This window comes from Phallusia mammillata, chromosome 4 (assembly GCF_965637545.1).
Source record: "Phallusia mammillata chromosome 4, kaPhaMamm4.hap1.1, whole genome shotgun sequence".
NCBI classification, from domain to species: domain Eukaryota; kingdom Metazoa; phylum Chordata; class Ascidiacea; order Phlebobranchia; family Ascidiidae; genus Phallusia; species Phallusia mammillata.
Genome location: NC_137255.1, coordinates 14,100,079 through 14,124,061, shown reverse-complemented (window position 1 = coordinate 14,124,061; position 23,983 = coordinate 14,100,079). Strand labels below are relative to the sequence as shown.

The 23,983-nt window shown below is 38.9% G+C and overlaps 5 protein-coding genes across 7 annotated transcripts; 2 read left to right on the top strand and 3 right to left on the bottom strand.

The window, feature by feature from the left end:
• Positions 1-111: 111 nt before the first annotated feature.
• Positions 112-4,786, bottom strand: LOC145223491 (NACHT, LRR and PYD domains-containing protein 7-like). The gene is made up of 9 exons (XM_080089904.1): positions 4,709-4,786; positions 4,000-4,084; positions 2,082-3,781; positions 1,676-1,849; positions 1,434-1,595; positions 1,176-1,331; positions 895-1,050; positions 673-828; positions 112-596 (listed from the first exon to the last, which is right to left on the bottom strand). Exons 1-9 carry the CDS (start codon positions 4,784-4,786, stop codon positions 444-446), a joined length of 2,820 nt encoding a protein of 939 aa, XP_079946030.1. The 3' UTR covers positions 112-443.
• A 3,481-nt stretch (positions 4,787-8,267) lies between these two features.
• On the bottom strand, positions 8,268-18,962 carry LOC145223273 (uncharacterized). 3 transcript variants are annotated; one of them, XR_013859434.1, is made up of 5 exons: positions 18,850-18,962; positions 17,075-17,169; positions 16,514-16,669; positions 15,926-16,096; positions 15,727-15,862 (listed from the first exon to the last, which is right to left on the bottom strand). XR_013859434.1 is itself a non-coding variant. In XM_080089668.1 (5 exons), exons 1-5 carry the CDS (start codon positions 18,859-18,861, stop codon positions 15,766-15,768), a joined length of 450 nt encoding a protein of 149 aa, XP_079945794.1. In that variant the 5' UTR covers positions 18,862-18,962; the 3' UTR covers positions 15,727-15,765. The 3 variants fall into 3 exon arrangements, 2 of the variants coding, with proteins under 2 accessions (XP_079945795.1, XP_079945794.1); XM_080089668.1 differs by having other exon boundaries at positions 16,007-16,096; XM_080089669.1 differs by lacking the exons at positions 15,727-15,862; positions 15,926-16,096 and adding an exon at positions 8,268-8,565.
• Positions 8,559-14,564, top strand: LOC145223272 (uncharacterized). Its single transcript, XM_080089667.1, has 2 exons — positions 8,559-9,677; positions 14,510-14,564. The coding sequence occupies exon 1, from the start codon at positions 8,868-8,870 to the stop codon at positions 9,675-9,677; it is 810 nt and encodes a 269-aa protein (XP_079945793.1). The 5' UTR covers positions 8,559-8,867; the 3' UTR covers positions 14,510-14,564.
• On the top strand, positions 9,676-15,041 carry LOC145223271 (uncharacterized). The gene has a single exon (XM_080089665.1). It carries the CDS (start codon positions 10,186-10,188, stop codon positions 14,971-14,973), a length of 4,788 nt encoding a protein of 1,595 aa, XP_079945791.1. The 5' UTR covers positions 9,676-10,185; the 3' UTR covers positions 14,974-15,041.
• A 1,248-nt stretch (positions 18,963-20,210) lies between the features above and the next one.
• LOC145225355 (SH3 domain-binding glutamic acid-rich-like protein 3) lies at positions 20,211-21,912 on the bottom strand. The gene is made up of 4 exons (XM_080092042.1): positions 21,876-21,912; positions 21,408-21,502; positions 21,094-21,261; positions 20,211-20,888 (listed from the first exon to the last, which is right to left on the bottom strand). The coding sequence occupies exons 2-4, from the start codon at positions 21,456-21,458 to the stop codon at positions 20,826-20,828; spliced, it is 282 nt and encodes a 93-aa protein (XP_079948168.1). The 5' UTR covers positions 21,459-21,502; positions 21,876-21,912; the 3' UTR covers positions 20,211-20,825.
• Positions 21,913-23,983: the final 2,071 nt, after the last annotated feature.

Below are 23,983 nucleotides of genomic sequence, written 5' to 3'. Positions count from 1 at the left end.
AGTTTGTGGCACTGAATAAGTTTAAATCAAAGTAGAATTAAAATTCGACTGTTTCTATTGCTAAACATTAGCCTTTATTAGAAAACTACTAAGAAAAATGCAATTGTTCGCGCACAGTCGGAAAGTTTTTTGTCCTGTCTGTGATGTCAGATGCTGTCTTCGGATCACTGTTATGCGCAATTTTGCATAACTAGCTAAAATCCTGCAATCAACCTTCGTTTTTTTGAAATACACATTCAGGCTTAAGGACCGCGAACCCTCGAAATAATGGCAAAGGGACCGTTTTGACAAAAATAGTAAAAAAGTTTGAGAACCACTGCTTTATGGGGACCTCCTTGTGGTTAGCAACTATTGATGTAGTTGTAGTCGGTTAATTCCAGGTGGAAAAATGTGATAAGCTGAAAATTACAGTTAGTGCTCGTTTGTTGCAAAAGTTTGAAGTGTTATTGAAAGTTTTTACCGGCACCACACGTGCTAGGCACATCACTATCTTCCGTCACTCCATACAAATTTGACACAGTGTGTCGAAGACGAAGACTGATTTCTCTTTTCTGTTTAGCTGTGAGATGATTGTCTCCAATGTGCAACAGTTTCATCTGAAACGAAATCGATTGGGCTCAAATATTGCACGGTACCAAAAGTGACCCTAATACTGTTAAGTAGGGAACTTACAGATGTTTTCAAACCAGCAATTGCTTCAGTTAGAGTTGTCATTTCTTCTATTCCACAGTCATTGATCCATAAACGTCTGATATTGCCTGTACATTGTGCAAGATCACAAGCACCATTACTGCCAATCTCATTTCCATGGAGGTCCAAAATTTCCATCTTTAAACAAAGTAAATACATTTTTATCTTTAAACATAAAAATTGAAAAATGAGTCCCAAACTTACAGGCACTTTCCGTCTTTCAATTCCCACAGCAAGCGGTCCCACATTAACGATGTTACACTTGCTCATTGACAGAACGTTGATGTATTCAACGCATAAAGAGATAAATATAACCCCTTGGTCGCCAAAGGGATTGCGGTCCAATAATAACGAAGTCATCTGTAAGTATAAATAAGACTCGTATGGCAGCACTGCACACAACTGTTTTGCGCTAGTGCACATTGATTGGCAACAAAACTGAACCAGGGCACTGAAAGTCGTTACACTTTAAAACAATCGCTCACAGGCTTGGTAATTGTCGTGGTCACATGTTGTACACTGCCAGCGCACATGTTACAGTCAATCAAGGCAAGACCTCCAACGTTGTTTAAACAAACAGACAAGGATTTGATTCCCTCAACACCTATGTCACGATTCTCATCCAACTCCAACCATTTCAGCTGCAAAACAATTGTTCAGACAATTATCATATTTTAAAATTATACATTTTTGTTGCAAAAGATCAGACTTCACATTCAAACACCAGTACACGGCAAAATTACCGGGGTCGGTCGCTTCGCTATGTTTTTTGCCAGCGGTGTGACTTGACTTGTGACTATTCCGCATCTTATTAACTCCAGTCTTTCAATGTTGTCGATGTTATTTGAGATGAGATCCATCGAAGCGTCATTTAAAATGTTGTTTGATAGATCGAACAACTGCATCTAAGAGAAAATTGAATCGCCGCGTTAACATAAAACTAACATGTATATCGCTGAAACTACTCCATGTGGTCGCTGCGTACCGGACTTGTGCGAAGGTGCATGTTTCCAACGAGGGAAGTGACATCATCAGTTGACAGTTGATCGCAGTTACGAAGCATTAACTCGTCAATGTCACAAAGTTTTTCAGCAATTTGATCAACCAGGACCACCCTGTTTCCACGCAGTTGGGCATCTTTCAAATGAAGTTTTTTGATCTACAACATAAAGAACATATGTTTTATGTCTTTGAAGGTTGGAAGAAATGCTTAAATCATGTTACAAGCGTAAAGCACACTTATTACATGCGTAAATCTAAATAACTACGCGTTTCTTTAACCATACTCATTGTGGACATTTAATAATGTGTTCATGAAAGTAAGCAAACACAATCGGGTTTTCAAATTACATGCTGTTTTATCTTACTGCTACATTTTAGGCAAACCGAACCTTATGTGGAAAAACGCCCGAAAGAAAAGTTTCCAGTGCGTTGCCATAAAATGTAACGGGTTCCGTAAAATCGCCCACGTTAATATGGATTGGTTGATTTTGTCTGCATGCAAGCACGTGACATAGGCTTTCTATGTCATGAGGAAAGACTTCCCGGCCAATGAGAATTTCTTCAGGCAAACCATATGCAATAGAGGAAGTTAGACTCGGGTCTTGGGACTCCAATGCAAGACCACAAAGATGAAACAATCTGGAATCGTTTTCACGTGACCGAAAGTCGTAATACGAAGAATCCCAAAAATCCTGTAGACGTAATGGGTTGCCACAGACTATATTACTCCGAAGATCGCACAACAAACTGTCGCATTTATTCCATAGAAGAGCTTTCTTTTTCGCACTTGAAGTAAAGGTTGAAACCAGGAGGCACAAGTCTTCATCTTTAGAAGCAATGCCAAAACACAACTTTCGCACCAGTTCTCGATTGTCGCAAGTGAAGTCTTGAAACTCCACATCAAATTCGTCGTCAGAAGCGAGGTGCATCAGGTACAACGACGCAAAAAAGTCACGCCAGATTTCGTGAGCAAAGATGAACACTTGATTCGACCGATGCATGCTTGATTTAACAAATAGGCTCATTGTGGCCAAAGATTTGACTTTATTCAGATGAAATTGTGACTTGTTGTCTCGGAGACGATGGAATGCTAGGGTGCAAAAATCTTTAACCTGTTCGCAAAGGCCGTCGCTGTTCTCATATTTCTGCCATGTTTCGAAAAGAAAAAGACACAAACTGGAGAAGGTTTCTGTTCCAGATTTATTCTTATGCAAGTATTTGACTATCGGTTGGCAAAATATGGGCATAAAAGATAGCTTTGTGCTAAATGGAAACCTTGAAATTATATTATCCCCCTCCTCTGTGCTCATTTCTCCACGTTCAATCTTTTTCCGTACAATTTGTTGACACATTTTCTGCTGTGACTCTTCATTAAGACCGGTGATTTTAACCGTAAACAACGGTTTTGTTTCCCGATTAAAATGCTGATAGGTTTGCGGCCTCGAGAAAATAATTTTCTTTGCCAACGGAAGTACGTCTCCTCGGATAAGATTCTTCATAATGACCTCGGGAGTTCCTTCATCACCTAAATTTAAAATTCCTCCGAACGTTTCCAACGTTGGAAGACAAGCCTCATCCAGGCCATCAATAATCACGTGCACATCCTTAAGGCTGCTTAGCCATGACAAAATCCTTTTATCTGTTTTCGTGTCATCCCAATCACGTACGGTTTTTAGGAGAAACCTTGTGACACTAATTGACTGATCTAAATTCGCAAAGTCTTTCATTCTAACGTAGAAGGCCAGTTGGTTACGCTGACCCAATGCCACTTTTAAGTATTTCATCGCCACAGCTGATTTGCCTATTCCCGCCATTCCAGTGACGCCTACAATATTTCCATGCCTTTCCACAAACTTTTTTTGTGCTTGAGGATCTCTTTTACGATAAGAAACTTTTTCCGCGTAATCTTTTGCGTGCTGAAACAAGTCTTCTACTTTTAGGATTTGTGATTTGTCTTCAACGTCAACCTGGTTGCAATTGTCGACGGAACCATACATCTGTTGGTTGTTCGAAACGATGATGTTAAGTGGGACATATTCCGTTTCCAACTCGTCCAGTAACTCTTCGTTAGTTTTGCGCAGAGTATTACCTGTAATTATATCATTCTTAATTTGAACGCAAGCGTGTGTGTCAGTGTAGTAAGATTTTTTATATAATTTAATTGATGTGTTTTTCTGGTTGATGCAAACACACCGCCTATGTAGTACAAACCATACACCAGTTAAAACATATATCTTGTTCCTAACTTTTGTTAACGAGAGTACATTTGACATGCATGCCGTAATGCTACCTTCTACTTGCGCTTACAGAGTGTTTCACATTCTTCGTTGGTTGTTGAGTTTGTCGTTTTACTTATACTCGGAGTATAGTAGTGGTAATTTACATCACCAACCTGCAAAATAAGGGGCATTGTAAGGTCATTGTCGTACACAAATAGACATACACGAAATTCCAATACCAATAAGACAAAAGTAAAATTTACGCCTGGGGCAACGACTATGGCGTCTGAAAACTATACCTATCCCGAAATGAGATGTATTATTGCAGTTGTATACTGTAGTCCAGGGGTCCGCAAATAGCGGGTCGCGACCCAAATTTGGGTCGCAAAGCCTTTCAGTTTGGGTCGCGAAATATTTGAAATTTCCCATGAATATAAGCATCGCATCTACAGCATTAATGAACTTCGGCTTTTTCCAATCTTTTAATAAACTTTTACCTTGTTACGTATGACTATGTAACTGTTACATACAGTCTATGCAACAATGTAATAAATTAGGCGCACCTGTGCAAGCATGCGGTTCTCATTTGTTAGAATAAATACGTTCGTTTACCTACTGTTTTATGTGAAAATATCAACTGACAATAGCATAATACTAGTCTTAATATTGACATTTAGTTGTTTAGTATTTTCCACAAATTTACATGCTAACAAAATGCTTGGGTCGCGAGAATTTAGAGCAATTTTTTTAGGGTCGCCTCAAAAAGTATTTGCGGACCCCTGCTGTAGTCTACTTACGTGAATGCTGGTCTGGTAAGCTGTGCTTGGTTCCTCATTTTCATCAGGCTTCACTTGTGTTTTTGGATGATCCGCCATGTTTAAGATTTCAACCATTACACGTGCCCGTCAAACTAAAAAAAATAAAATCACACAGGAGAGTGGCTCTACTAAACATAATCTGTGATTAACCCTATTAGACAATGGTGAAAAATATGTGGGGTTTTCAGTTATAGTTGACACGCAAATAAACCTATTTCGATCGACAACTCCACTGTTTTTACTTGTTACTCTCTCATGTGTAATATTAAATCTCCTTTCACCCTTTTGCCTCATCAGCATATAGTACCAACAATTTTATCCCCCTACGAAAGCTAAAACAGTCCGATACCAATACACTTAATATGTATACGCACAGTGCCAACAAACATCTTCTGGGGGCCCAACCTAAAAAAATACCTGAATATTTGATCCTTAAAATCTGACGTAAACGAAGCACACGTTTTTAAACTCGCATCATCACACCAAAAGAAAACAAATCGAACAAAACTTGCTGAAAATTGAATTTCAACTCATTTAATTAACATGACAGTCATACATTACAGTCAAGCAGATTATACAAAAGGCTTGGTGAAACAAAACAACGACATTAAGGAGATAAACTGTTTTGCCAAACACGTCCCCAAATGTGTAAGCTGAAGCTCAGAAAAACAACTTTAACAAGCATGAGTTTCTAATAGTACTATTACACATTAAGTTTCAAAAAACTGCAAATGTAAACTGGGTAGGAATCGAACCAAAAATTTTCAATAAAGAATCCATCTTTGATCACAGTTTGTCATTATTTTCAGATTTTAATACACTATTGGCTATTACTACTAGCCTCGAATGCAGTTGGCTGTTAGTCATATGTGCAAGTTGCATCTTGTTGAAGTGCATAAATGACAAGTACACCACCAACAACTGTGCTTCGTCTGACAAAAAAGCGTGACTGCATTTGGCCAAATATAAATATGCGTGTATAGCGTTTCGTTATTACTGGTTCCTGGCAAAATGGACTAAAACGAGAGCGCGTGACATGACTGTAATTAACTTGATTTGCGAAAAAGTGCAGCGTGGTTGCCCTTTATATTAAAGCTTCACGTATTTGGCGTTGTTTGCTTGTAGTACGTTTTTAACTAATTTTTTGCGCCGCATGCCGTCATTTGGCAATCAGCGCCAGCATTGGTCACACAAATACAAAGGTGTCAAATAGAAGCTTAACTTTTTACGAAAAGAATATTTTAAATGTTTAAAACTTCTAGAATTATACTGCATATTAAAACATATAACTTATTTTACGAGAGTTAACACATAATTAGTGTTGAGCTTCTGTCTGGATATTGTAATTTGTCTGTTTAAAATTGTTTTAATTTTTGACACATTTTGGTTTGATATTTTGCTATTTCGTGCTAAAAGTTTGGGTTTTTGAGGAAACTTTAATGTTGGTTTTAGTCATAATTGTTCAGTCTTAACTGAATAAGTCAGGTTCGATGCACGGCTTGTAGGCTACAATGTTTCTGTAAACCAGGGGTGTCCAAACTTTTTTTGATGAGGGCCAATTTTTACTAGGTGAAGACGCCCGCGGGCCAACGTATTTTTTTAGAATCAGAACACAAATATAAGGGATTTAAGAAATTTGTGGGATTTTGTTGCGTCAGCATCATGTAGGCTACACTTCCTTTTTACCGGTGAATATAGGGTTCCATAGAAAGCTTTTGCGTGAAGTGGCAAGTCGCCAAAACCCCCAAACGTAATCCAAACTATGGCGTTATATACGCAACACAATTTGAAAAAAACAGCCTCGGGTCACGTGAAATGCCGCCGGGGCCGCATTTGGCCCGCGGGCCGCACTTTGGACACCCATGCTGTAAACGATTTAAATACCTTTATTTAATTTAACATTTTAAATACTGATGTACTTTTCTTCTTGGACAGAACTATGCTCTTTGACTATGGACATCTCACAAATAAACATGTTTATTACCTAAAATATCCTGTCATAAAAAGGAAACAAATTTTAGTCATACAAACACTCGATCGATCAGCAGTGAGTCAAAATTTTGTCTCCTTATGAAAGTCGGGCACATTTTTAAAATAAAAAATATGTTATGTCTATATTTTATAATCACAAACAAACTGTTTTTGAGAGCAGATCTGTCTAACAATTTAATGACATTTTCCAAGTTAATTTGCTCACAAAAGTTTATAGGCTACCATAAAAAAAATTAAAACATAAAAGTCTTTACGGTTGGCTTTATTGTATTTACTTTTTTTCTGTTAATGAGAAAAAGTATTTCCCCTTCAAGTATTTTATGGGCATAACCAGGGGTGGGATTCAATCGGTTCGCACCGGTTTTATAGAACCGTATCACGAAATTTTATGAGATCAGCGAACCGGTTAGCTTTACTGGTTACTGTCAATGGAAATATGACTTTTTGTAACAGAATCGGCTGAAAAATATGACTTTAGTGATATAGAACCGGCTAACAAAAAAATTTGAACCTCACCACTGGGCATAACATGGTATTTGACAGCAAACTTACTTCTGTTTGGCTGAAAAAGCCACACACTTTTCCCTTGCCAAAACTGAATTAGTATGCAACGCACCTGCTAACATTGTAAGAAAGTTTAACTTAAATACTGTCCTGAAATTAGGACGGAAATTTTCACTCGGGCAAGAAAAAATGGAACGTAGCAATGGAACTTTATAACGATTTCCAAGTTGTACAATATTCAACAAACCAATGTTTTTAACATTGCATAAACTGGAAAATACTGCATTGCTGTGTACGGATAAGCTTATATTCTATACAATAGTTATCTGTCAAAATGGAAAACTGCTTTAAAGCTAAACCGAACAAAGCCCGAACCCGAAATTAAACATAAAAGACCCATCATAGCGGTGACTTGGAGTTGTAATCGGTCCCTAAATTGGAGTCTGAACTTGGCCCGAACCTGATTATTTTCATATAGGCCTAAACGGCAGGAGGCCAAATGGTTAGTTTTATCAAGGGAAAATTGCGTCACAGATGTGGCCTATAGCACAACGCATTCCGGAAACAAGCCCGTTTTTATTCACACGTAAGCTTGGACCCGGCCCGAATTCCGGTTCCACGACACCGGTGCTAAAATACGTACAAAGTTAATTCTCTGCTTTCCATATTAAATATATTATACTTTTGCTTGGGGCTTATTTGTATCATTATTTTTCTTTTGCATGTCGCCTTTTTATACTGATATGTCTTAAACCAAGGGTGGGCAACCTGCGGCCCGCGGGCCAAATGCGGCCCTTCATAAAAGGTTGTGCGGCCCGCAGAGACGCTTTTTTTCAAATGTACCGGCAAACGAGACGAACTATTATATATTTTTCAGCAGATTAATGCGACCGATGCTAGTTTTCTGCGACCTGGCAAAATGTGGATAGAATCAAATGCGAATTATACTTATATTTAAGCATATTTGGTAAGCAACGAAGTAAAATCACCTTGTGTTATACACAGGTGCGGCCCGCGATCTATTTTTGACAATTGTAATTGGCCCCACAGTAAAAAAGGTTGCCCATGTAACGGTTGTTGCAACATTATTGCGCAATGTTTATGAAAACTATTGCATGCTATTTCGCAATAGTGTTTCGCAGTACGTTTACCCTCAATTCTGGAAAGACTAATGTTTATATTTCCGTTTCTATGGTAGTCATAAGCTATTTCTAGCCATTTTTCGGGTTCCAGAAAGATCTAACAGTAAACATAGTGTTTGTTCCATTGTGACACATGTTTCCGTCGATATTTGCAATGTTTCCGCAGAGTGTTTCGTGTTAGAACGCGTCGTTTCCACCCTATGAAAAAGCATATGATGTTCACTAAAAGGCGCTATGGCACTATAAATTACATGGCTACCTTAAAATAAATAATATAAATAAATTGAGAAAAAGTATCCGTACACCGGCCCATGTTTCGCATTGTTATATAAGCGTGGACTTTGATGTTTTCGCTGTTTCTATTTGTGGATGCTAAATTTGGTTTTATCTCACTGCTGTGATTAGCTGGCCAAGAGCTAATCAACGATATCGCTTAAAGCAAATAATCAAGAATACAGAGTGTTAATCAACTCTGTGTGTGCCTAATATTTGAGGTAGTGATGAATCGATCGAGTTTAAGAGGCTCATTCCGACGTAGAAGCATCAGATTTGCAAGACTTTCTAATTGTTCCAGACAGAACAGACATTCCAGGAACCGTGAAGAAGAAGAGGAACAAATAAATCGTGTACGCAATAACACATTGCAACTTTCTACTGAAGCTAAGCGTGAGATAAATCGTTTAACTGTGGTTCAGAACGCAGTTCCAACCTTTGTTTGGAATTCTAACCATAGAGAGTTTGATTTGAAGTTCAAGCCTTGTTCTTTGGAGGAAGGAATCTCTTTAGTCGAATTCACTAGTTATCGAGATCAATATCTGGCTGAAGGCATACGACGACGTTTGCAGGAGATAAGGTGTGAAATCTTCCAAGGTTTAATTGCAAGCACAGATCTTGAACAAACTAGTTTCGGCAACAACCCAGACGAAATAAGTAAAGCAGTGAGACTCTATCAACGGGTTAATCGTGAGCAACTTGAGTGGATCACACTAACGCACGCCGCACCTGCAAGGCCATTGTGGTCGCGTCCTATCGGAGAAGAATCTTGTGTTATCAATCTATCCATTCCCTTGAGACACCATACCTGCCGCCCAACAGGCTCTAAGGAGGCTGGTGTTTCAAACTGGTGCCCCTATCCCAGAGGTTCGAACTTGCCAAGCTCGTTTCCCGAGCAAGCCGACGTTTTGGTCATCTACCACGCTGCTGAGTCATCGTGGGAAACGGAAGACGAAGTTCCAGAGCATCTGGAATACCTGGTACAATCCATTCACATCTACGCATTCGCGTCATCGGATTTCATAACCCTTGCTTAAGTAAGTGTGCGCATCATTTTCTGCACTTGAATCCTAACGATTTTCAGACATATTAAACGTTGTGTGATAAAATTGATTTTGATTGAAGCTTTGTTCAAGCAATAATTTTTTGTGCATATATATTCATTCCAATTCAATTATAAATCTTAAAGTAAAGGAACTTGTGTCAAGTAAACAATCACATAGTGCATGCAATACAGCCTGTGTGTTTTCTGATTACATTTAATTTCACGTTTCACAAGAGCGGCTTTGTCTAAGCCGGAAACGTTTTTCTGTTCTGCATTACTAACATTTGTTGCTATTATATATATTGGTTTGGTCTGGTTTCAGCCGTCTCTATAGGGACTAAAACGTTTTCCCACACTAAGTTAAAAACACAACATTCACACTGTCAAAAATAGTTCGCTCAGTCACGCTAGGTAAGGGTTCAAAGGCCAAATCAAAGGGCAAATCAACGCCTGAACATAAAAAGTTAGCCCACGTGTATAATACTCGAAGCAAATCTAACATGGCAAACGCCAGTACGTCTGATGAATCTGCCAGTATTTTTGAAGCAAGTCAACAACAACAGCTGTCAGGAAATGACTTAACTAGTGACGACATAGCACCAACACAGTCTGACCGCGCATCTCAGAATTTAAGCGGACCAGCATTATGCGGTTCTGCAAAATTTGTTGTTCCAGTTACTAATATGTCTACTAACATTCTACATCAAGAATTAGACACAATGCGTATGTCTGTGTTGAAAATCCCACCATTATGGTCTCATAAAAAAGATATTAAAACTTACTTCAAGGTTTTAGATAACTTCTTTGACACAAACAAGGTCATAGATGATAACGCACGCTTTTCGCTGTTGATAACCAGTTTCAATGACAAACAGACAGACAAGTTTCGTTCTGCTATTGTTCAAGCCTCAGACTCTGAGAAACCTTATGATTCAATTAAAGACTTAATGATTTCACAGCTGCAAAGTGGTGGAAAATCTTCTTGGATCCAGTTAATGAATGATATAACTTTCGACCCCAACAATGAATCAGCCTTTGAGTTGCTACAAAAATTATTATCTGTTTGTCCCAGAAAAGTGTCAGATGACCCAACCATAAAAGAACTAGTGGAAAACACATTCTTAAATCTACTTCCCACTCATGTCAGACCGCTAATAAGAGCTACGAAATTTGACACTCTTATGGACATGGCAAAATACTATGACCGTTATGTTGCCGGCGATTTCAGCGATAATAAGCCAACACAAGATGGACAAAACTCTGAAGTAACACAACTTTCAGCAAAATTAGATGAAGTCTTAACACATATGTCCAGGGGACAGCAACCTTTCCGTCAGCAACGCTACTCAAACCAGCGATTTCAAAATGACAATAGACGACCAAATTTTCAACAAAACAATCAATTTCCACCGCGTTTTCAAGGAAATTATAGCCGTCAAAACTATTACAACCAGCAGCAATTCCAGCGAAACCAACAATTCAATCAACCGCGTTTCTGGGGACCCCCTAAACAGCAGCAAAGGCCAGAATACATTCCAACAGACACTCGTCCACAGCATGAAAGAAACCCTCAATTCACTCAAGCGAACCAGGAATACCGCCCTGGACGTCAAAATCCTAATCCGCCAAACCTTTGCTACATACATGAACGCTACAAGGACAAAGCTTTCAAATGTTATGGTCCTCCATGCCCAAAATATCATGAAGGGTTACAGATTGCAATACCAAGACAAACTCTGAATGCTATTCAAACAATAGACAAGAACTTACCTCGTGTCAAAGATGTGCTTTCTAATACGGAGTTTTTGATTGACAGCGGCAGCGCAGGAAGCTTTATCCCAGCCAAAGCAGGTCTGAAACCACAAAAGGAGATGAGCAAATATACTACAGTATCTGGTCAGCCTATACAGTGTTTTGGAAAGTCATTACAGACGGTCGATATTGGTTTTGGTCCTGTTGAAGTAGAATTTGATCAAGTTGAAATCTCCTATCCTATTTTAGGTTTTGACTTTTTACAGGCACAAAATCTAAGTTTGAATCCACAAGGCGGGTTTTTGAAATGCAACACTACTGGAAAGCAGGTTAGCATAAGCCCAAAAGACAACCAATTGCTGCTTCAAGCCCCAGTCCTGCACAACAAAAACTATACTGACCTGTTAGCGAAATTTCCCGAGATAACTGCTGTCCCAAATTATAACCGTGAGCCCAAGCATCCGATAGTGGCCAGAATTCCGCTTCACCGGATGCCAGCAGTACAAAAGGCTAGGCGAGTCCGCCCGGAATATTTTGAGCGCATGAAGAAGCAACTTGAAGATATGTGTAGACGAGGAATTATCCGCCGAGCGCAGTCTCAATTCGGGATGCCCGTCCATTTAGTGGCTAAAAAAGGCACAGATGATTTGCGAATTGTCTCAGATGCCCGTGTCTTGAACAGCTGCACGGAAAAGACAAAATATCCAATGCCTCGCCTAAGTCAATCATTTATTGCTCTACATGGATGCAAAATATTCAGTAAAATCGATTTGAAGGAAGCTTTTTATCAGATTAAAATCGCGGAGGAACATCAACCCAGAACAGCAATTCGGACCCCTGTTGGTTGTTTCGTGTACCAGAGGTTACCGATGGGTTTAGTGAATAGCGCGAGTTTCATGTCCCAATTACTCGATATGGCTCTGGAAGGTTTAACTAATGTAACTGGATATGTTGACGATTTATTAATCTACTCAAAGAATGAGGAAGAACATTTAGAGCATCTTAAACAGGTTTTCCAGCGCCTCAGTGATTTTGGCTTGTACATAAACCCTGCAAAATGCCAATTTGGCCGTGCGCAGTTAACATTCCTGGGCCACCTCATAGCGCCAACTGGGATCAGACCTGTCCCATCAAAGGTACAAGCTATAACGGATTTTCAAAGACCAACTACAGTTAAACAAGTCCGTCGGTTTTGTGGAATGATAAACTTTTATGCGGCACATTTACCTAACATATCAGGCGTGTTAGCTCCCATATATGACCTATTAAAAGGCAACAGACGGAACAATAGCAGAGTCAATTGGCCACCAGAGGCACAAAAAGCATTTGAACGAGCAAAAGAACTTCTTATCCAACAAACTGAATTAGCTTTTCCTAACGCAAAAGCTCAACTCTCACTTACCACAGATGCTTCGGATGAGGCCATGGGTGCAGTGTTGCATCAATCTTTTGAAGGAAAGGTGCAGCCTTTAGCTTTCTTTTCCAAAACGTTCTCAAAAACTGAAAAAAAGTACAGTACATTCGACCGGGAGCTTTTGGCAATAGTAAATGCACTCAAACATTTTAGGCACTACTTAGAAGGATGCAATTTCAAGATTTACACCGACCATCGCCCCTTATGTTCTGCTATAGTAACAGGAAGGGATATCGCTAACAGACGACAAGCTCGTGCTCTTGCTTTTATTTCTGAGTTCACTTCTGACATTGAATATTTGCCAGGCGCTAAAAATACAGTAGCTGATTGCTTATCAAGGTCGAGTATTAATGCTATTTACCACCATGCAAACAAGCTAGACTATGAGACGATAGCTAAGGCTCAGGCCAATGACAGTGACTTGCAAGCCTTTTGCAATTCAACTGAACATTCTTTAAACTTAAAATTACACAACTTACCAAACAGCAACCTCAAGCTTATTTGTGATGAGAGCATTCCAGGGTCTCCTCGCCCTCTTCTTCCGCCAGGTTACAGGAAGCTCGCCTATGACTTGATCCACAACTTGAGCCATCCTGGAGTAAAACCAACAGTCAAATTAGTGGCTAAACGGTTTGTCTGGCCGGGATTAAAACGCGATGTAGTCACGTGGTCACGTTCATGCCAGGTTTGCCAGCGTACTAAAGTAATTCGTCATGTGAAGACGCCCTTTGTACATTATCCTCCCGTAAGTCAGAAAGGCCAGCACATTAACATTGATCTAATTGGAAAGTTGAATGATTCTAACGGCCATTGTCACATATTGGTCATGGTTGACCGGTTCACAAGACATATTGTGGCGGTACCATTAAAAGATGCTAAAACTTCTACCATAATAAATGCGTTTCTATACAATTACGTGAGTGTTTATGGGACACCTTCCTATCTATCATCAGACAGAGGCTCCTCGTTCACTAATGAGGAATGGCAACAGGCCATGAAATTCTTGAATATTCAACATTTCACTACGTCAGCTTACTGCGCCAACGCGAATGGCGCAGTCGAGAGAAAGAATAGAAACATAAAACGTGCCTTACGCAGCCTAACAGAAAAAGGTGATTGGTACTACGCCCTACCTTTAGCCGTCCTGGCATTAAACGCAACACACAATGACGACTTGGGGGCATCCAGCTCCGAAATCATGTGGGGACAACAAATGAGGTTGCCTGGAACTTGTATAAATCCTCCTGATCCATCTAGTGCCTCTCCTTCGGGTGAATTTCTGCAAGCACAAAGAAGATATTTCAACCAATTCAAGTATACACCAACACGGCTCCCTCACAACCAAGAGACCTTCATGGACCCGCGACTATACAGTTGCAGCCATGTGTTTATGCGAACAGATGCTAGAAAAGCTCCTTTAGACGGTGCCTATACCGGCCCCTTTCAGGTCTTGCAACGCAGAGCTAAATACTATACAATAATGCGTCACGGCAAACCTTACGTTGTTTCTTTAAATCGTTTGAAACCTGCAGAGCGTTTACTTGATTTTGTTCCAGATTTTTTAGAATCGCCAGATTCTCTAGCTCAGCCACTAACAAGCTGCACTAAAGCGACTAATGAGCAACAGCAGTTAGATAACAATAACCCAACTTCTTTAGAGACAGAAGAACAGACAGACCAACCACTCACCGAAAATGAGACGATCTCCCACTCCAGTCCGGAACAAGAAACGCCATCCTGCCCCTTTGATCTCCCGCAACCGCTTACAGATGACAACATCTCTCCAGTCTATGACAATCAAACTCCAACAACGGAAATCAGCCAACCGAATCTCGATTTGGCACAATCTCACGACGAAATCAGTCATCCAGAACCCGATTTGGCAGAATCTAACGATGAAATCAGTCATCCAGAACTCGACTGGGCAGAACCACAAAGCGAAATCACTCATCCAGAACGAGACTTCCAAACCGCAGACCAGCTACCTGAGCAATCAGAGGAAAGTCAGACAGACACAAGCGTTGAAGTCTTACCCAATGAAGCCCAAGCAGCCCCAGCTCGCCCAAGACGGCATACACAGCGCCCAAGCAGATATGACGACTACCTTGTTGAATCTGATTAGTCTTCTACGGTTCAACAAATTGTACATATGTATATACATATTGTTTTCAGTTGTGCAATGCGTAAACCCATCCCTAGTCTACGATATGAATGTATGTTCCCACCATCAAACCATCAACAAGTATGATATTCAACGACCGCAACCCTGTGTCCACCATGATGCACATTTCGTTGAGACATGTGCTGTCAAGGTCTTTAAACCCGATAATCATCTACGTCACATTCCTGCTATTACGTGTGAATTACTTCAAACTGACGGAGTCTGCACTTACTACTTTTTCGGGTCCAGGACCCATGATCAATCTGTCCGTTACATCTCTCCGCCGTCAGCTCATGACTGTGTGCAATGGAATAAAACCCTCCAAGCCCCGGGTGCCGGTGCTCTGCGAAAACACGGTCAACAAGTTTTCAAGACGTCAAACAAGTATATACCAGAATACAAGTGGCCTGTGACCACCAAAGCAACTATTCTAAATGCAGTTCTAACAAGATTTGATCTCCTATACGATCCTATCCAAAATCGTATAACAACTCCCTTTCAGCCGATGTCTGGATGCGATATACATTCTGGACAATGCACTGTCGGTTTCAAACGCTATGTTTGGTCGCCACCGGCAAACTTGGATTGTCCTCAGATTAAATATATTATGAATACGTCTATGAAAATTCATTATTCCAAGCAACATGTGCCAATCAGGCTTCAAATACCTGCACTTGCGTTCTCCATCCATCACTGGGACAAATGTAAACGTACAAAATGTTTGCCTCGTGATTCTATCTGTGCCTTACATGGTTACGTCATACAGGCACACCATTGTTTAAAATCGAAGATCCAACCTCTAAAGAAGAATTCCAACGTCTCTTTCGACGTCTCACCCGTATTGGGTTTCCTAAATAACATAATAGATACTGTAAACGACGAATTTAGAAGACAGCTGTCAGATATCTTATACTTTCAATGCCAGTCTACACAAATAACGGCATTACTGGCTGGGGCCAGTGTACACATTTCCCCAAGCCAGATATTATCCTACTTGAAAGGGAAGCCCACAGCAGCGATAACGCACGGCGACATACTCTTAGAGACCGCTTGTACTACATCAAAAATGCGTTTGTTGCGAAGTCTGCGAATAAAGAATAGCAATTACTATGCTACAAGGCCTCTTTTCGTAAAAGTTCATGATGGCCACGTGAACAACGACGAAAAGACCTACCAACTTTATGACCAGAGTAATGTTTTCCCAGACCTAGTTTACAAGGAAACATTTCGGCCCAACCGAATGTTCACTTTCAAAGTTCATAATACTTATTACTTATTCGTCAATTATACTCTTGCAAGAGTCGAAACCAATATCCAACTACTTTCTCCTATTATCAAGATGATAAATGAATCTTTTCAATCTTATGATTTCGTTGAAGCGGCCCAGCTTCTCAAATATATACCTAGCGAAAATCGCGCATTATCGGACGTTCTAGCCGTCCTCTCAAGCACTCAACTAAACAACGAACGAATGAATGTTTTCTTCGACTCACAAACTAACCTTTCCACAGAAGGGGGAATTGATGACAAGGTTCTACCGCAAAATCTTCTCAAGTCAGCTTTCATCACCCTTTTATCTTCTGTGACCAGTCCTGCTGCAAATGCATTCCTCTCCTTCCTCGTTATCCAAGCTTTGTTCTGGGGAATAGCCTTGTCCCTGTTGACATTAAAGCATCTTTTTCAACGTATTCATCCAATAGCAAGACCAAAGATCAACCAGGCAGTGGCAGAATTACAACGCCGCTGGAATTTACGTCATCAACAACAAAACAATGATGACGACACAAATGCACAGTCTCAGGCAGCGATTAACACAGAACCAGAAGCCTGAAATACTGTTCCCAGACTAGTTGCTGAGCGAACAGCATATGTTACACTATACTATATTAAACATTTCACACATTCAGATAAGCCTGAACGAAATTTAACTCTAGCCGTTTGGCATATTATAACACAACACAGTAACTTTAATGTTTCACGTTTGTCATTATGCTAAAATAGTCAAACAAATTTTGCTTAGGGAAACCAATATATATATCTAATCCGTGAAGATATTACTAACCTTGTTTCTGCATGACAATTTCTTTGTGTATATATAAATATTTCTTTGTTTCCTCCTTTCTCATTCAAGTGCAGAAACCCCTTATTGTGTCTCCACTACAAAAATATATAATCAATGTTTTGCAAATAAGGTTAAAAATTCAAAATTCGAAACTTGTGGAGAATACAATAGCACACATTACTTTGTCATATGATATTTGCATCGCATTATTCCGCCGTTCCTTTTTACATGAATGAAAAAGTAAATATTTATACAAGAAACGCATATACTCATAAATCTAAAAAAAAAAAAAAAAAAAAAAATAATAAACAAATAAATATATATCAAAGCTATTAAGCCGCATTATAATCGATAAAACATTCTTGTGTGCAATTTTGTCAATTTTTTGTCGCCAGTCTAAACTCACATATATATTCTTTACTTTCGCCCTTGTTTTCACAATGTTAATCGTTTTTCCTAATGATATTTAATCTAAGAGCTGAAGAGTCATACCCTTATTGACAAGATATATAATTGTTGTGTTCATTTTCCATCTTGAATTGTGCATATTTTTCCCAACGTATAACTCCCCACGTGACAGCGCCTACCCCCATCTATTGACCAATATCTCTTGTCGCTTGTCGCTAACGAACATTAATATGGATAAAATGTGTTTTTCATTCAAACACATTGTGCAAGCATTTTAGGGGGGAGCTTTTGTAACGGTTGTTGCAACATTATTGCGCAATGTTTATGAAAACTATTGCATGCTATTTCGCAATAGTGTTTCGCAGTACGTTTACCCTCAATTCTGGAAAGACTAATGTTTATATTTCCGTTTCTATGGTAGTCATAAGCTATTTCTAGCCATTTTTCGGGTTCCAGAAAGATCTAACAGTAAACATAGTGTTTGTTCCATTGTGACACATGTTTCCGTCGATATTTGCAATGTTTCCGCAGAGTGTTTCGTGTTAGAACGCGTCGTTTCCACCCTATGAAAAAGCATATGATGTTCACTAAAAGGCGCTATGGCACTATAAATTACATGGCTACCTTAAAATAAATAATATAAATAAATTGAGAAAAAGTATCCGTACACCGGCCCATGTTTCGCATTGTTATATAAGCGTGGACTTTGATGTTTTCGCTGTTTCTATTTGTGGATGCTAAATTTGGTTTTATCTCACTGCTGTGATTAGCTGGCCAAGAGCTAATCAACGATATCGCTTAAAGCAAATAATCAAGAATACAGAGTGTTAATCAACTCTGTGTGTGCCTAATATTTGAGGTAGTGATGAATCGATCGAGTTTAAGAGGCTCATTCCGACGTAGAAGCATCAGATTTGCAAGACTTTCTAATTGTTCCAGACAGAACAGACATTCCAGGAACCGTGAAGAAGAAGAGGAACAAATAAATCGTGTACGCAATAACACATTGCAACTTTCTACTGAAGCTAAGCGTGAGATAAATCGTTTAACTGTGGTTCAGAACGCAGTTCCAACCTTTGTTTGGAATTCTAACCATAGAGAGTTTGATTTGAAGTTCAAGCCTTGTTCTTTGGAGGAAGGAATCTCTTTAGTCGAATTCACTAGTTATCGAGATCAATATCTGGCTGAAGGCATACGACGACGTTTGCAGGAGATAAGGTGTGAAATCTTCCAAGGTTTAATTGCAAGCACAGATCTTGAACAAACTAGTTTCGGCAACAACCCAGACGAAATAAGTAAAGCAGTGAGACTCTATCAACGGGTTAATCGTGAGCAACTTGAGTGGATCACACTAACGCACGCCGCACCTGCAAGGCCATTGTGGTCGCGTCCTATCGGAGAAGAATCTTGTGTTATCAATCTATCCATTCCCTTGAGACACCATACCTGCCGCCCAACAGGCTCTAAGGAGGCTGGTGTTTCACCCACCCCTGTCTTAAACAGACCATTCAAAACAACAATAGTTCGGGTATGATTTTGCTGTGTATACTTGACACGAAAAAGTTTCCAAACTTGGTAAAACATTCATTAAATGCACTGCAAAGTTTTGGGCATAATAACTTGTACACCAGCGTAGGGTCCTACAAAATTTGCGTTACTACTGTGTATTACAGAAAAAACAGTCAAGAGTTTTAGGCACATTTTGGCATGATGGTTGTACATGTTAATTGTAAACATCCTAGACTTTGAGGATGTTTGCATTTTTGTTAGATGATAGTTTTTTCTTAATGAAAATCGTGCCTTAATAGTTAATACCATACCTCTGCTGTTAATAAACCCAACATATTTATGTTTTTCTTTGGAAGGACTTACAAACTTTGCACAACACCATAAACCCGTTTTGACATTTTTGCCACGATCTGCAGTCTCAGCCGTCACTGAATTTTTAAACTAATTATCGTAACTACTTAATATATTTTCCCAGTTCGGCTGCGAATAAAATGTCCAGCGTTTTTGCTTGGATATTTAGAATTCGACTGTCGAAAAGTCTGTGGCCGACATTTCCCAGTCACTGACTGTAAGTTGGCGACTTTGTTTTACACTTTAACGTTGTTTGGAAAAATTCTTTGTTTCTTTGACTTGTTGTCAAATGTTTTGTTGCGAACGAATCATACAAACTCATGCCAACACAGGGCGATTGTTTGTTAGTGAAACACGTGATGCATTATTCATTACTTAGTCTAAACGTGACAAAGCTCATGCAGTGCAACCATGTACACTGTTCATTCTCTGCATAGTTCTACATTTGGTTTCACAAGTCTCAAACGGAGTGATTGAGATACTGCAAAATTAATCCAGGTGTTTGAGGTACATTATCATGTTATATTTTAAATGTTAATCCTTTTTGTGGGGTTAGTCCTGACAGGGCTGCAGTTAATAAAAAATAGCAATGGCTTAAACACAAAATTTTGTTAAAATTGTGGACTATAATATGAAACACAATAATCATCCTTCAGTGGTATACTTGGATGCAGTTTACACATTATTTTAAGAGATGGCCCATTTTGACTAACATCTTAACAAGTAATGGGTCAGTTTAAGCATATCAACCTAACTGACTTTAATCTGTGCCTTAGGTTTTTCACTTTATTAAACTGAAATCCCCACTTGTCAAAATTCGCCAGAGCAGTAGTGGATGCTGACACTATTTCGTGTATGTTTGCTAAGATGTTATTTAACAGTTTTATTAAAATAATTCATTTACACACAAAGTAAATCACATTCAAAGCTTCAACATTGCACATTGCACAGCTGAAAGATTGTAATTGCCATGTTGCATATCAAACCATGGACAGTTTTCTAAATACAAATTATTTACACAGTTTTTAAAATGTGCAGTGTATGCAGCAGCTATGAGGAAAAACATCAATAGGCCTACAATAAATGTTTTGTAGAGTTAATTCAATACAACACAATGGAAGCAATGCTTTAAAGTTTAAGCATAACATTTCTAAGTTACATTGCACGAAACTTTGGGAAGTTTATGCTTTATGTAACCAGGTTAAATTGTTAATTGAATTCAGATGTACTTAAAGTCATGTACATATATTTACATTTAATCGACAATATGTTTTTGTTAACACAATCTTTTCAACAAATTTTAAACAATCTTTGAACAACTTTTAAACATATTTTTACAACAAACACTCAACACTTATAGTTACTGCATTAATGCAAGTCTTTGCTGATGGTGCACATCATGATAAAGCAGCAATTACAAAATGATATGCAAAATGGAAAACATATCATGTTGTGACATATAAATGTCAGTGCAGCACAGACATTATCCTTCGATAAATGTGTCTAGTGTTTCTGACTCCACAGCTTCAAAAAATGCTTCATAATCCTGTAAATTTAAAATGGTTTAACTTAGTAGCATAATTCTCCTATCCAATTTTTCATTACTGTTTGCTATACTTTTTAATTTAAAACCAGTTTGTGCAGTAACCCATACAGGGAAGATAGTACATGGTTCGCTGTAAACAGGGTTCACTGTAAACAACTCATAGAAGTATCGCACACAAATTTCTAGCAAAAAATGTAATTCTTACACCCAAATATTTATCTCCTTTGAAGAGCTGGGGTGGTAAAGCTGTTGTGTTGCCTGATAATTTCCTCATTTTTTGCAAAGTTTCAGGATCTTTAGACACATCTACAATCTCAAATTGAACCTTTTTGCTAGATAAGATCATTTGAATATGCTGTTGATTCTTCTTTATCTGCAACAAAAATGATAATGAGTTTGGTGTGCAGTAAATAATATTTAATAGATCTTTTTCATGCAAGTTTTACACATTATCAAGACAATTCACAAAATCATATTTGTTTCATCAAGTTTACACAAAATCATTCAAAGCTTTATTACTTTCATGTTGCTTGACACTGATGAAAAGTATGCAGTGAGACCTTCAGACATGGTTGTATAAAAGTTTCTGGTCGATTAAGAAATTCTTATTTCACCTGCATAGGTTAACAAGTTAAAAATAAAGGTATTTTTTAAGCCTAACAATATTACATTCATACTTGTTGTAACAGGATTAAAAAACGAAGTGAGCAACAACAGTTTAGGATTTTTTTAAATAAAATAATTAGTACTTTTAAAAAATAGAATAAGTCGCAAATATTTCAACCTTTAACATTATATTTGTCAAAACAAATGCTTTCTTCCTGCTAAAATTCTGGTATAACTGCAACACCATTATGGCACACTATTATAAGTTACACATTACTTAAAACTTTTTCCTCGTGCAAAAGCTATTTGTGGACTAATTAAAGATTTGCAAATGTTCATTAATGACTGCATTAGGTAACGTCCTCAAGAAAGTAAACAAACCTCAGGCATTGTGCCCTTAAAAGGAAATCACCGGCAACAACAAACCTTCCGGCATGAGAAAGCTGCTGTACAGTGACATCCAGCGGAAAATAAAATTAAAAAGCACGCGCGCAAAATGTAAAAATATTATTTCAGGCTCGCCAAGCACCCATAATGTTATCGTACTGCTTATAAAGCAATTTGCAGTAGTTACAGCTAATAAAAAACAGTCGTGGCGTTTTCTAGTGTTGTACACTACGGAAATTGCTATAAATTAGTGACGCAACGAAGTTTTGGTTGGCCGAAACATTTCGGCCGAATATGCTGTTTTCCCATGTTTCGGTTTCGGCCCGAACATTTTTTTAACATTCGCCTGAAACCGAACTTTTGATTTGTTTTGATTGTATAAAATTAATACTAAAACTGTCATTATCGCCAATATAAAACATCATGAATTGACTAAGAAATATGAGCCACATTGTTTGCAAAATAGAAATTAAGCAAAGCTTAGGCTACATTGTGAAAGTGACTTTGCAGTGTCATAAACCAGTTCACTTGCATCTACGACACAATGCAATTTTGAATATTCGGTTTCGGCCCGAACCTTTTGAGGGGGGTTCGGTGCATCACTAATTTAAATCAGTGGTTCTTAACCTTTTTCATCCGACGGCCCATTTAAGCAACCCAATGTCATTGACAATCCTCTTCCAAAAAAATCATCACCAAGTAAATTTGCACAAAGGCGACAATTATTGCGTTGGCCAAAACCGGTATCTGTTTCGTTGGAAAAAATCCCCACTAAGTCTCGCCCATCACATATTAATCACATGTAGCATTTTGTCTGTTCGAAAAGCAACGAAACGGCAGGGGTTGTGAAAACATCACCGGATACGTACGTTCATGGATTTTCTTTTCTTCACTTCTTAGAGCAGTGGATCTTAAACTTTTTAACTATTTGTCATAACGGTCCCTTCGCAATTTCCTCATGCGCTGGCGGCCCAGGCTGAATGTGGTAATGAAACTAAATCGGCCTTTGCGAAACAAAACCTGGAGTTACAAAAGAAAAGTATTCACACAACAAAAAGTAATAGGACGCATTTCATTTAGTTTCGTAAGTTTTTTTACGTGGAAATGACTCACTATTTATTACGTCACAAACAAGACAAATACAAAAATAACATTGTGCGCGGACAATCACTTCTATTTGTTACTTGAAAATAAAGTATGTAGCATTACGTTTTGTTACATGACACTCATCCACCTGTCAAATCTTTGCTCATACAGTTGCTAGTTCTGTTGTCACATAAGATTGCAGAAATGCTTTTTGTTGTACGGGGTCCATTTTCTTGGCGACCTTGATGCATAATACTTTTTCATTCATTTTGTCAGGTTTTTTGACAATAATGTTAATTTTGGAGCTTTCCAGGGGGATGCCCCCTTTAGCCCCTACGTGCCAGCACCTATAAAAAAAGTCTAATATGATACCAATATGAAAATTATATATCGTTTAGGACCAAAAATGTCATGAGACCAGAGTTGCAAGCGGGCCCGAAATCTGACCCCGAACCCGGCCCGAACCCAAAAGTATAAGCCCGAAGCCCGGCCCGAACCCGAAACGTTTTTGCAAAGCCCGTTTAGGCCCGAAATTTTGATTGACAGGCCTTTCCACGAAAGCCTTGCAACAAGAGATGAGAAAGAGAAAGACAACAAACACAATGAACAATAGTAGACAATGGGGTAAACAATACGTTTTAGAGGAGGGTGGGCATTAGGTCAAAGCCAGAGAATTGTTACTTAGCTGAGTGATTTTATTTAAAAAACAATGGCGGACACGCAACGTAAAGTCAGGCCCGTTTTCTCACAAATACCTAAGCCCGTACCCGGCCCGAACCCGGCCCGAACCCGGCCCGAACCCGGCCCGAACCCGGCCCGAACCCGGCCCGAAAAGCCCGGCCCGACTTGCAACTCTGCATGAGACATATCAGACCAACCGTAAGAAACACAAACAGCTTCGAGTTTACGTGCACACGTTTCATATCTATTCCAATTTTGCATACCGAACGCTGCTGTTTCCCCACATAGTGTTTTGGTACTTAATTTACTGGAAAGCTAATCAGGGCCTGTCGTTT